Source organism: Typopeltis vanoorti, chromosome 23 (genome assembly GCF_054136105.1).
Source record: "Typopeltis vanoorti isolate ZY-2024b chromosome 23, IOZ_Tvanoo_1.0, whole genome shotgun sequence".
In the NCBI taxonomy this organism is placed as follows: Eukaryota; Metazoa; Arthropoda; class Arachnida; order Uropygi; family Thelyphonidae; genus Typopeltis; species Typopeltis vanoorti.
Window position 1 is genome coordinate 31,424,380 of NC_143571.1, and position 15,006 is coordinate 31,439,385.

General features: G+C 34.8%; 1 protein-coding gene across 3 annotated transcripts in view; it reads left to right on the top strand.

The window, feature by feature from the left end:
• The window catches only part of Ubr1 (Ubr1 ubiquitin ligase), a 150,873-nt gene that overhangs the window by 130,530 nt on the left and 5,337 nt on the right, over positions 1 to 15,006 (top strand). For 2 of the 3 annotated variants that reach the window (XM_090412591.1, XM_090412592.1), the window contains exon 10: positions 5,517 to 5,908. The exons of the other annotated variant lie outside the window; for it this stretch is intronic. In XM_090412591.1, the coding sequence (XP_090268717.1) occupies positions 5,517 to 5,908 (392 nt within the window). The remainder of the gene's footprint in view (positions 1 to 5,516; positions 5,909 to 15,006) is intronic. 3 annotated transcript variants of the gene reach the window in all.

Below are 15,006 nucleotides of genomic sequence, written 5' to 3' on the forward strand. Positions count from 1 at the left end.
TTTCTTCTTTTACATGAGAAACAAAACCTCTTATGGAGCCAACCATGGATGGAGCACCATCAGTACAGATGCCAATACAGTTTTTCCAAGAAAGACCTTTTGTTTTCAGATATGAGGATAAAATATTGAATATATCTATTCCTGTGCTTGTCTTAGTTAATTCTTTACAACAGAGAAAGTTTTCTTGAATTTCGCCCTCATTGACAAATCTTACAAAAGCTATAATGTAACACTTATTGGTAAGATCTGATGACTCATCAACTCGGATGGAAAAAACTGCTATTTATATTTAATATAAATTATGTACATATAGGTTTTATTACTTTAATTTATTGTATACGTGCCTTTTAAAATGTTTTGTAAATTTTTTTACACTTTTTATTTCTTTTTACACCTGTTTTCTATACGTTTTTTTTACACCTTTTTACATCGGTTTGTGTTCTTTTATCTCGTATACTGCTAAGACATTTTTATATACCAATTTTTAGATCTGTGTGTGTGTACACTGCTTATTGCATTGTGTACTTGGCACAGCATGACAATGGCTGTTCAGTTTAAGTTTCAGCTCAGAGTATTCCATAGGATATTCTGAGAAAGGGTATCAAAATACAGAACAGTATTTCAGCAGTGGTAGTTAAGATATTGGAGAAGTCAATTAAAAACACAGTTTGGAAATGGAAGGCAGGCACGGCATTGTGAAAGAAAAGGATTGCCATAGTGATTTGCTTCTTTTAATAAAGTGACAGTTAATTGGATAAGGAAATTAGCCTACACCATGATACTGCTGAACTTTGCAAAGATATTTGACAGCAGTATAGAACTTTATGAAAATTGAAGCCGATGGATGTGAGACTGGTAAATTGGATAAGAGTGGCTGAGGGATAGATGTCAGCCACTCTCTCATTTGAAGTATGTGCAGTAGTTTAAATATGGTTTGGCCATTTCAAGTGATGGAAGCTTTCAGATGAAATTGTACAACTTGATTGTCTTATGCAATTAGAGGCTGAGTTTTCCTCTGGGGAGTATGTGTGTGTATACTATGTTCTAGCTCCTTTAGTTTAAGGCAGTGTTTCTCAAACTTCAGATATCTGCGGACCCCTTCTTAAATTTTCATTATTACCAAGTACCCCTAATTAATTAATTAAAAATTTATTAAAAATAATTAAATTAAAACGAATAAATTAATTTAAAATATTAAAAAATTAAATATCTATTTTATTTGAATTTACGTAGGCTGTTCAATAAGTTATAAGACTATATTTATACAGAAAACAGATTACCTTTAATCGTCATCATTTACATAGCCCTTTTAGAAGTAACTACCGTGAGACGCGATGCATTTGTCCCAATGTTGCATCCACTTCTTAAACACATGTGAAAGTCCTTTTCTTGAGGGTTCTTTCAAAACCGCCTCCGCAGCTTTTACACATGCTTTGTTGCTTTCGAAATGGCGGCCTCTTAGTGTGTCTTGAGCTGAGGAAACAGCCAGAAATCGATGGCACGAGATCAGGACTGTGTGGTAGGATATCTATGTTGTTCTTCTGCAAAACGTCCACTACACAACCAGCAATATGTGGCCTTGCATTATCGTGGTGCAATAAGAAGCCATTCTTCAGCAATGGACGCTTCCTTTTGACGTGCTGTACCATTGTCCGTAAAACATCCGCATAGTATGAGCCGCTTACAGTATTCCCGGGTTCTACAGCTTGTTGGTAAACAATGCCTTTGTAGTCAAAAAAACATTATGGTCATAACTTTACCAGCCGATTTTACAGTTTTTGCCTTGGGGTAGACGAAGACGGATGCTTCCATTCACTGCTTTGTTGTTTCATTGTAGGGTCATAGTGATACAACCAAGCTTCATCTGCTGTAATGATGCATTTTAAGAAGTTGTTGCCTTCTTGTTCCAGTCTTTCCATTCTGTGCACACATCGACTCGATGCTGCATTTGCTCCGGTGTCAAGAGTTTGTGAATCCATCGGGCGCAAACACGTTTCAGTCCCAAATGTTCAGCCATGATTGAGTGAACACTTCCCACAGAAATATTCAGGACAACATGCAGCTGGCATACTGTAATTCTGTGATCCTCTTTGATGATAATCGCTGCTGTGTTGATCATTGTCTCTGTGATGGACGTTGAAGGTCTTCCCTCACGTTCAAGATCTTCCACATTTTGCCTTCCTTCCTTAAAAGTTTTATGCCAGTGAAAAACACTTGCCCTCGACATTGCTTCATCATGGAAAGCTTCGCGTATCATGTTAAAAGTGTCTGATGCCGATTTTTGCAAACGCACACAAAATTTAATCGCATAACGCTGTTCCAAGAATGCTTCCATTTCGACGTTCGTGTCTCGTAGGCATGCTGAAACAAGCTTGCATTTAGTCACGTGAAACTCTGGCACATCAGCCCATATACGCCATCTATCAACCTCTTTTGTTAATACAGACAGCAACATTTCTTTATTCCACAGAAATTAATATTGTGATGAGTGGTTTCGCGACAGTAAAATTAGTCTTATTACTTATTGAACAGCCCTCGTATATGTTCATGTAAACAAAAAATGATTTATTTTTAATAGAACAAACTTTATAAAGATACTATAAAGTATTACTTACTTGAAATAATTTATCATCAATGAGAGGAATGAAATTGCTTATGGTGAGATAAAATTTCATCAAAATTTGGCTGTATAGTTGTTAATTTTAATCTCAGATGGGGTTCGACATCTATAATGCGATTCCTCTTCTTTGTCTTAATATCTACAAGGGCCGAAAATCTAACTTCGCACAGATATAAACTTGAAATAGAAAAATGAACCTTAGAGCTTTATCTGTTAATTCAGGAAATTCATTCTGTATTTGTAGCCAAAATGATAACGTATTCTCACTGTATTTATTTTTTAGGAAACCATCAGAAGCTAGTTCTAAAAGTTGTTCTTCTATTGACGATAGACCCTTTGGCATAAATTTGTTTTTATTGAAAGGGTATCTTATCCACTCAATATTAATGTCCAATTCAGGGAAATACTTTTGTAGATTCATTTGTAAACTTTTTAAATGCTGCATGATAGTAATTTTGACATCATCAATCTGTTCATTTGAATTTGCGAGCAATTCATGAAGCGATGGAAACGCGTCAAATTCTCCATTACCAACCCGCTTTTGCCATAACTTCATTTTTGCCAATGTGGCGTTCACTTTATCTTGGACATGAAATATAGAAATTTCCTTGCCTTGTAAAGATAAATTAAGACTATTTAATACAGTAAATATATCTGCCAGGTATGCTAGTTGACTGAGCCATTTCTAATTATGTAAATACTTTTTCAATTCAAACTTTTCATCAAGAAAAACTTGTAGTTCATTCCAAAGTACAAATAAATGAGTAAGAACTTTTCCACGAGAAAGCCAATGAACATCGGTATGGAAAAAAAGTTGTGTATAGTTGCTTCCCATTTCTTTGCAAAGTTGAGAGAAAAGTCTGGCATTTAGAGGACGACCTTTAATATAATTTATGATTTTTACAGCTTCATCAAGAACTTTTCTTAGGTCTGTAGACATCATATGTGTAACCAAAGCCTCCCTGTGTATGCAGCAGTGTGTCGACTTTGCATTTGGTGCAACAGCTTGAATCCTTGAAACAAGCTCTTTTTTAGATCTGACCATGGATTTCGCTCCGTCTCTGTGCTTATTCCAACACAACTTTTCCAATCAAGCTTGTTTTGATGCATAAAGGTATTTATGCTGTTGAATATTTCTTCTCCTGTTGTATGTTCTGGCAAGGGTTGGCAATATAAAAGGTCGTCATGAATTTTTTGATTTTTTCATACCTAACGAACACTAAAAATTTGCAAAATTTGTAATGTCGGTGGATTCATCTACCTGCAACGCATAATAACGACTCTTACGTATATCGGATAACAATGTTTGTTTTATATTTTCAGCCATTTCAGTGATTCTTCGATGAACGGTACTATTTGAAAGACAAATCCTTTCAAAAGGTCTTTTTGCATTATCTCCGCTCATAATTTCCACTATTATTTTTGCTGCAGGCTTGACCAAAGTTTCACCAATTGTTTCCGCTGCACCACTTTTTGCTATTAATAGCGACACATGATACGAAGCTTCTAAAGCTTTCATGTTTTCACCTCCTGACACGATCGACATCACTTTTTGAGATTCTTTTAAATTTTTTAGTTTATTTTGAAAAAATTTTAACAGGTTTGTCCTTGTGTTCATTATGTTTCGATTTAAATTACATGGGTTCATGCTTTCATTTTTTAAAGTTTCACTGCAAATTACACATAATGGAATAGGTTCCTCTTCATTTCCCGTCCATGAAAATCCACATTTCACGTAATTTATATCGTACTTACGAAGTTTTCTCATCATCTTCCTAGTTGGTTCTTTAGAGATGTCAGACGACACACACTTATCAATTTCACTTGATCCAGATACAATATCAACATTTTCTTGTTGCTGACAGCTACTTGTATCTGCTATGTTCCTCTCTTCTGCATATTTTAAAAATCCAGTCTTTAGGAATTTGATCATACAGTGATCCATACTTAAGAATTTGAAAGCTAAAAAAAAATTACCGTATTTAACGAACAGTCCTTCAACATATGGCTAGTGAAAGCAGAACTCGAAACAGACAGCAATGGTAGGCCAGTAGAGATAAAGCAGCTATGAAGACATCCATATGATTGGTGCGGTATTAACAAAAGATCGCGCTACTAATTGACAAAAGCAAGCCGACAGTTCAGTTGAAGTGCTAATTCTCTTCAACCGAATTCCTTATATAATATCTGAAACACATTCACTATATATTTCTTAGTTTTAACACGTTCACTCATACAAAACCATATGTTGCCGGTGCACCATATGGTTTTGATTGTCTATTATACAACATTTTATGTGAGAGGGGGGTCATGCGATTCATTAGTTCCGTTTTTACCCAGTTGTCTCTGTACTATTGTATAGAGACATCTGCAAGCTGTGTAATCTGCTAATTCCTATTGTATCAGTGATACAATAGGAACGTTTTATGATCTCAAACTTAAATTTTATTCCATGCGTTAATGATGCATAGCCGAAAATTGCCACGGACCCCCTGAAGACCTTTCACGGACCCCTGGGGGTCTGCGTACCACACTTTGAGAAACACTGGTTTAAGAGATATAGGACTGCTAACAGGCCAAATAATGTGAAGGCATTAACAGAAGATCAGATAATGTCAGACCAACTGAACAGCAGTCTAGTTAGCTATCATTTGAATTTGCCTCCATAGTTAAAAATTGTGGTTTTCATAATCCTGTCCTTTTCTAGATAAGCTTTTACTGATTCTGTTATCTTAAAAAAACTACATGCCATATGTTTGAGGTAGCTGTCAGTAGTAATTTTGAATAATACACACAATTTATTATTTCTGTTATAAGATTAATGTTAACAGTTTGAGTAACATATATAATCCTCATTTTACTAAAATGACATTTGAATTTTTTTCCCCTCTTCTAGCTGGGTACGACATCCTCGAATCATTCACCTGTTAAACTTTGCAACAACTAGTAATTCATCATTGTCAAATAATGGCAATGCTCTAGAAACTCTGGTCAGGCACCCATTGTCAGTAAATCAATTGGTTTCATTACCAATGGATTACAGTGAACTTATTAATAGCGTTTCCCTGTTCACATGTCCCAATTCTGATGGGGATGATAGTCGCTCGCCAACTATGTGCCTCGTTTGTGGATTGGTACTATGTTCTCAGAGTTATTGCTGTCAGACTGAACTTGATAGTACAATGGTGGGAGCCTGTACCCAACATGCCCATTTCTGTGGAGCTGGAGTTGGAATATTCCTCAGAATCAGAGACTGCAAAGTCCTGTTATTAGCTGGAAAGACAAAAGGTTGATATTTTGGCAATGAATTTGATTTTTGCTTTCTTTGTAATTTCATATAGTTTAAGCATTTAATTATGATCTTGAATATATTTTGAGTTTAACTATTAGTAGAGCTTTGTGGATTAAAAAAAAAAAAAAAATTGCATTTCATGTTACTCCAGAATTAATCATTTTCTATTTGTGGATGGCAGGTGTAGTTGTCCTGTGGCCACAAAAAAACAGTTTTCATTAACTTTTTTCTCCATCATATCTCCAACCAAATTTGGTTGGAGATATGATGGAGAAAAAACTAAATATCATGTAGTGAGAAGAATATGACATACCCTTTATTTGGAAAAGACCTGTTTTGAATCGCATGATGTAAGGAAGATTTAAGGATTTTTCATAGGTGAGTGGGTCAATTTAAAAAGACTGCCTCTTTTTTTTTTTCATACCCACACACAAAGTTGAAACCTATAGATATATTGCACATTTAATACCGTGGATTGGCTAAGGGTTAATCTGAAATACCCACTTTAGATGACCAAACGTGGAACATATGCATGCCAAAATATCAGACCCAAAGTAAACAGAAATGGTGGTTTGACACCAGGCAAGGAAAATCATGTACCACTAAATGACAAACGCAAACATCCATGCTACAGTGAATTTGAACATGGCTTGTTGGTTGGAGAGCTTGAGCCACTATCCATTTGGACCAGCTAAATCAGTTATAAAATTGTCAGTTTATATATGTTGTTTAAAGATGCTTTTTTTTACACACGAATTTTGAAAATTCTGCTTATTATGGAATTATTGCAATACAGAGCGGTGCATAACACAATTGTGAGGATTACTCAATATTTCCCCTTGCATTGGAAAGATCTCAGATGAAATCCTATAATAAAGGTTTTTCAAATTAAGGCGAGTTAGCTGGTTACAGAAGTTGTAGGGTTTTTGTTGCACAACAAACTAGCTGGAGAACACACTATTAATAGACATAGTTGACTGTTAGTACTTTTCATGGCTCATAGTGAGAATGGAATAAGCTGCCAGTGGATGTTATGAGTTTATCATTGGTGTATGTTTTTAATCAGAGATAAGATACCAAGGATTTCACCTTCAGGAGCCATCTCTTAATGAGGTCTTGACTCTGGATGTGCCTGCATATAATAATATATTGGCATCATGGTCTTAGTTGCTTCATCTATAATTCCAGTGTATATTTTAACCTCCTGTGTAATGTATTATTATGTGACACCTCCAGGGAGTCCAAAGACTCATCGAGGGAGGGCAGATACTCTTCAGCTCTGTCATCGCCACTCAATCCACCAACTACAACTAGTATTTTCAAAGACAATCGCAAACACCTTGTCCACTGCGGGATTTGAGCCTGCAGCCATTTGGCTGGAGAGCAGATATGCTAACCACTCGGTCAACCTGGCTTATTTGCATCGACTAATGAGAAAGCCCAGTTTCTCTTAGTGCAGATTAAATGATGAACAAAGTTTTTCTGTAAGGTTCTTTCAAATATAATGCAAAGAAGAAAAAAAAAAGCAGATATTACAGTTTATTGCTTTATAGAGAATAACTGAATGATTTCCTTGTTTATAGTATGCTAATATCCTTAACATTTTCATATTTTTAGTAGACGGTTCAAAACTATATTTAAATCTGACAGATATATGCATACAACTTGCTATGGATATCTGGTGCCTTTCCAAGCTTCGCATTAAGATAGCCTTAGCAAGGATATTTGTGACTATCATTATTATTATACAATCATCTCCGTGGAGTCCTAAGAAAGACTCATCACGGGAGACAAAAATCTATCATACCTCTCCTTGAACCCATTAACAGACAAAGCACTCACAACTGACTCTGACAACCCATTCCACTCATTCACAACTCACCAAGCCAAAAACACCTTTAATCAGCTTCCAGGGATGAACCCCCTTGTTCTGGTCTCTCTAGCCAAGTGCTGAAACATTTCCCCTGCATCTATCCTATAAAACCTTTTAAACAACTTAAATGTTTCTATCATATCCTCTCTTCTTCTCCTATGAACCAACTTCTGCAATCCACACACCTTCAATCTATCCTCACAGGGAACATTCCACAGGCCACCCACCATCTTGGTCACTCGCCTCTCAACCCTCTCCTGCTTCCTCATCCCCAAGAAACCTAGGGGAACAAGACTTGAGCATAGTAATTCAGATGTGGGTGTATCAAGACATTAAAGAGGATTACCTTATCTCTACTTAATGTGTTCTCCAGTTGCCATGTAATCTTATGGGCTACCTTAGCAATATGTCATCCAAACTTAAATTCTCTGTCTACCAGCATCTCTAAATCTCTAGCTTCATCTATTTCCTGGAGTCAATGTGATACATAGTTTGTAATCTATTTATCCCAAAATGCATAACTTTACATTTCTCAACATTAAACTGACACCCATTACCTTTTGCCCATACTGACGGCCTATTTAAATCTTCCTGCAAGCTCTCCACATTGCCTTGATTAACTATTACTCTACCTAATTTCATATCATCAGCAAACAACTGAATATTTCCTTTCAGGTTATTTCCTATATCATTTATGTACAAATTAAACAGCAATAGTCCCAGCACTGAACCTTGCGGTAAACCACTAGTCACCTGTTTTTGCCTCGATTCTGCCCCTCCATATAACACTTTTTGATATCTGTCTAGCAACCACCCTCTTATCCAGTTAACAATGTCATATCCATCCTCATTTGTTCTAATTTGCCTAACAGAGTTCCATGTGGTATTCTGTCAAATGATCCTACCTGATTAACCCTCCTTACCCTTGATAAACAATTGAATACTGCTTCCTTGAGATGACCCTTAACTATACCCCCATACACTACTAACATCCTTACTCATTCCTTTTATCCAACTCAGCTGTAAATTATAAAATATGAGCAGATTGCTCTGACATGATCTCCCTTCAGTAAACCTATGTTGTTATCAAAGTGTAGTTTGTCTGTCAACCCATTTCTGTCTGCAAGTTCTTACCAGCTTCTCTGAACAAAAAAAAAAAAAAAAATCTTCACTACCACTCCAGAGATACTAATAGATCGATAGTTGTACATCAGTTTTTGCACCTCGCTTCTACAATGGAACCATCATACATTTTTTCCATTCCTGTGGGATTTTTCCTGATCTGAGATTCAAATTATACAAACATGTCAAGGCCTACGAGTTCAACTCCACATTCCTTTTGTGTATATCTGCAGCATCTGTCCTATTTCTGAATTCTTATTCAGGTTATGTAGCAACTCTAGAATCTCCTCGTGCATCTCTCTCTCTCTACATCCAATGTAGTATATAACACTGTGCTTCATGTTACATACACTAGATTGATCGATCTTGGTGAAGTGAGTGCTCATTATTTGAAATCACATCTCTTTTTGACACAGTACTCTCTGTATTCAGCAAAAGTATTGTTCCTTATGCATTCTCTCTTTTACTTGCAGTGTAATGATAAAATTTGTTTCAGTTGTCTTTAGCCTACTTATATTATTTTTATACTCTGACTTAGCTTTTCATACAATGCTTGTAAAATTGTTGAATAACTAGCCTCTGCTTTATATATTTCATAACTCCTCTCATCCTTATTCTCCCATTATTTCTTCCACGTCATTTTCTTATGGATTTCATGCTTAATAAGATTGTATATCTATTTTGCTTATGTCTTATTTGTTTGAATTCTAGGAACATATTCAGACACTGCATCATTTTAGTATTTTACTACTTTCCATGTTGCTGGTATCTTTCCCACTCAGTAATTGATATAGGACTGAGCATAGTATTCTCTTGAGTTGTGTCATAATCATCATCAAATTCCTAACATGTACCCTCAAGGAGTGTACAGGATATGATAGTACTACATGCAAAATTTACATCATTACTAACTTCCTGTGTACAATTTTCCTCCAAATCAGTCTGTTACCTGTCAAGGCTCAACCATTATCAGATCTTATATTTCTTTCTTCTAAGGCACTTTTTACCGTATCAATCCACCTATATCTTGGTCTTCCTCTGGGTCTTTTTCCTGGCAGAGAACACTTGTTTTGATAATGTTTCCTCTTTCTCAGGACTATCATATCTGTGGTCTGATTGTTGATTCTGTTGTCTATTTCCATAATTAATTTGCCATCTTCACTAAAAATTGTGCCTAAGCAGTTGAAATGTTTTTCTTGTTATTGCTGACCTTTGTACTACCATATCTATTATAAGTTATTCAATTTAGTCAGGGAATCTTGTAGACCTGTAGCAGATTTATTTAGAAGTATAACATTATCTGCATAAAGCAAAGAGCTGACATTAACATCTCTAATTTTGATATCAGGTTTAATACCACTTTCTTTCATAATGTGATCCATATAGATGATGAATAACAATGGGAATAATGTACATCCTTGTCTGACACCAGATTTAACATTAAACCATCTTCCTGTATTTCTTTCTATTCTAACTGCTGATTTAAAACTCAATAAAGACTAAATATTGCTTGATATAATGCCCCACTGACACCATACAACTGTAGCGTTTTGAATAGCTTCTTTCTTGGAACCTTGTCATAAGCTTTTTCCAGATCTACAAAACTTATACAGATCTTTGTTATATTTCCATGATTTCTCAACAATTTTTCATAAAGTGAAAATTGGATCCTGACAGCCTCTATTTGGCTTGAATCCAGTTGTTCTTCACAAGCTTTTCTTCCACATCCTTCTCAACCGTTTCTCAAGTATACTTGCATAAATCTTACCAGGAACACTCAGTAGAGAAATAACTCTGTAATTCTCACATTCCGTTTTAATTCCCTTTTTATATATGGGTAATATGAGAGCTCTACTCCAGTCATCTTGAATTCTTCCCTCTGTCCAGGCCTTCTGAACTATGCAGTGCGGCCACTGTAAGACTTTTATACTTCCATATTTGAGCATTATTTCTGTTCGAATGTCATCTACTCCAGCTGCCTTTCTACATTTCAGACTTTTGATGGCTTTTTCTTCTTAAAGTATGGAGATGCATTCCTGATTGCATGCCTGGTCAGAGTTGGTTGGATTATAATCAAGTTAATTATAATCCAACCAACAGACAACTAAAGAAATTAAATTCTCTCTTAGATGAAGCCATCAGTTTAGATAGAGACACAATTGAAAGACTTAAAACTCATTTGGCAAGACCTCCTAGATTTTATGGTCTTCCTAAAATACATAAGATTGACTTTCCTCTTCGTCCAATAGTAGATTGTATTGATTCTCCTACTTACCATATAGCCAAATATCTAGCTAAATTATTGAAATCTCACATAGGCAACTCTAGTTCCTTTCTAAAAAACCCCTCAGATTTCTTAGAAAAATTGAAAAATGTCTCATTACAACCTACAGATCTTATGGTGAACTTTGATATAGAATCTTTATATACAAATGTACCTCTCAAGGAGACTTTAAAATTACTTGCTGACATCTTTCCAGAAGACATTATAAAACTATTCGATTTCGTAATACACTCTGGATATTTCTTATGTCAAAACAAATTTTACAGCCAAGTGGAAGGAATGGCCATGGGAAGTCCTCTCTCTCTCTCTCACCTGCTTTAGCCAACTTTTATTTAGAACATCTGGAAAAAGTTCTCTTATCTATTTTCCCTCAACCATCCTTTTGGGTAAGATATATAGATGACATCTTTACTGTATGGCCACACAACAAAGACTCCTTATCTTCTTTTTTTAAACAGTATCAGTTCCTTACATCATCGTATAAAGTTTACTATGGAAATGGAAGAAAACAACTAGTTATCTTTTTTAGACATTCACAGGTCGTTATATTCTTAAAGAATCAGCCCATCATCCTTGTCAAAAAACAGGAATCATGAAATGTCTAATCAGAAGAGCCAAAACTAATTGTTCTACTTATAATTTTCTACAGAAAGAACTTTCTACTATCCAACAACACACGAAACTCAATGGCTTTTCCAAAAAGAGTACTCAACATCTTCTCGATTCTTATAATCCACCACAAAACACAAAGATTCAATATGTCAAGTTCCAATTCTCTGGGATTTCAGAACCTATAGCAAGAATTCTGAAGAAATATGAGTTAACAGCTACGTATTCATCTATTAACAAATTATCTTCCCATTTTCCTTCTCCTAAAGACAAAGTTACCACACCATCCTTTGGCCAAAAACTCGCCTCTTACATAGATCCCGTTATAAATTTGAATCTTTATTCAAAGAAAGCGTAGAGGCCTTACTCCATCGTCCTAACCTGAATCGGAATGACTGTATATCTATATCAAAAATCTGGAAAAGTCTAATCAGGATAACTCATTAATTCATATTAATTTTATGTTATTTAATATTATTAATTAATATCTTTATTTCAATAATGTCTCTGCTTAAAAATATTCCCTTTAATATTTTTTGATATAACATCATGCAGCTTGTTCTATTTTTAAATGATCTATTGTTTGCATTCCACCTTGTATTTTTTTTAAAACTGTTCTTGTAGTTCCACTGAAGATGGTTTACTATTTCCAGACCGAAATATTTGGTTAATTAAATATCTTTCTTGTGTTTACGTGCTTATATTATTCTTGTTCCTTGCCTCTTCTCTCCATGTGAATTTGCACACATTTTTATGTTGGAACATTGTATTAGTAATAACCAGTCCATGTCCTGAGCAGAAATGCAACAGGTATCTGTCTTTATTATTAGCTTTGCTTTTTTTCTCCAAATTTTCCCAAAATATTTTTGTATGTTTGACAGTCATTTCCTACACTGCTGTTTAGATCCCTAGCAAGGACCATCTTTTCATTTTTGTCATAATCAGTTTTGTAATTCAGCCTGTAGCCTTTCCTAATTGGAACACTATATATTTGGCTACTTTCCAAAACAGTATAGCATGATCACTGTCACCAGTTGGTGGCAAAATTGTCATATTTCACAGAAACCTCTTTAGATGCTATGATCAAATCTGTAACTCTTTGACTTCAAGTTCCTTCTTTCATATGCCGCTTGAGAAAATCTCTTGTAACAGCTCATAAATCGTTCTTCCTTCTTATGTGTTATCTCTGCTATCCTGTAATTTGTCATATGCTTCTTCCAGATCTACAAAACTTATACAGATCTTTGTTATATTTCCATGATTTCTCAACATTTTGTCATAAAATGAAAATTGTATCCTGACACGTCATCCATGGTGATTAAAATTTATATTCTTGGTTTAATTTTTTTTATTTAAGTGTAAGTAAACATAGTTTGTGCATGAAGTATCTTCACGACTGAGCTACTTGTATATGGATTCTAATGGCTTCACATTGATTGACTTAGTATCCAGTAATGCAAAGCACACTCCCTTGAATACACACCATAGAAAGTTTTTGAAGCTCCTTTGTCTTTGACATTTCTAAAGTATTCGATTGGATTGGCTCTACTTACTAAGTTATCATTTTATGGTTTGACTTCCATCCTTTTCAATTGCACTGTTCTCTTGACCATTCACTGCATGTCATGTTGAATTTCATTTTTCATGATTTCTCCACCAGTACCAGAGAAATCTAGAAGTCTATACTTTTGCTTATGCTTTTCCTTTTTATATATCAGTAACTTTCTTCATTTGACAAACTGCTAAATGCTCAAATGGTTTTCTATCTTCATGACTATTGTCAAAAACTGATCTACTTGCGCTTCTGCAAATAGAATGAGGACAGCCTAATAAATTAATACTACCAAGAAAGATCTCGCATTGCTTCCTCTTGTTGACAGTCTCAAATCTCCAGTCATTATCAGATTTCTCTTTTTGGATTGACTTATATTGGTAGAAAAAAAACATTAAAAACTTAATGTGGAAAGGCAGCTGGATCAGATTATATTCAGCCAGAAATGCTCAAATATGGAGTATAAAGTTTCACAGTATAATTAAGAAGGCCTGTTCAGAGGGACAAATTCCAGATGATTGGAGTAGAGCTTTCATTATACCCATCCATAAAAAGGAAATAAAACTGTTCATGGCAAAATTTATGCAAGCATACTTAAAAAGAGGCTAAGAAAAATAGAAGGGAAACTTAGAGAAGAGCAAGCTTAGGTGGCTAAATAGAGGTTATCATGATCAGATTTTCACTTTTAAGACGAGGATCTCTATTTAAATTTTGTATAACTGGAAAAGGCATATGACAGGGTGCTGAGAAGAACTGTTCAAAATGCTATAGTTGTTTTATGTAAATGGTATATCTTCAATATATAGTTTATATTAGTTGTAACTCAGCAGTAAGAATTGAAGGAGTTTCAGGAAGACAGTTGTGAGACAAGAGTGCACATTATCTCCACTGGTTATCTCTATGAATCACATTATACCTCTCCATATTACAGCATTTTTGATTGAATATCATATACTCTAGTTGTTTAAATTTAAATAATTTAAATACTCTAGTTGTTTGTCCACATTTAGTTTTTTCTATGGCTTTTTCAGCCTGAAGTAACCATATTTTGGATTCCTCTTGCTAATTTCTATCATTTTTTTCTTCTCACTTCTTGTTTTGTTAAAGAATCTTTCAGAGTATTGACTCCAGGCTTCTGTTTTCATGCCTGATTATTTTTATAGCACATTTTGCTACACTTCTAAGATTATTCAAGTAGCCTCAGAACATTTTGCCGGCTTCCTGATATTTATCTTCTATATTCTTAGTCTTCAAGTGACTATTACTCGGCTTCATTTCCTTACATTTTTCTCTATATTCTCTCAGAGTACATGCTTGCAAATTTTTGATACTTTCTTTTCCAGAATTGCCTTTTTAATTTCCTGAATCCACCATGGATTTCTGATTTTTCTATTACTGCAGATAACTATGTCACAACCCTCTCTGGCTAATCATGATTTAGTCAGTTGCAGTTCTGAATCCATTGATTACATTAAACATAATTCCATCTTACAAAGTTGCATTTGTCATATGCTCATTAATTATTCTTATTGCACATACTCCCTAATTTACAAGAAATGAGTATGATAAAGTTAATGTGAGATTAGCCAGTTGAGAAGAAGTGTTCTAATCAGTAAGTTTTATTTGAAATTTTTGATTTCAATAAGTTATCAGT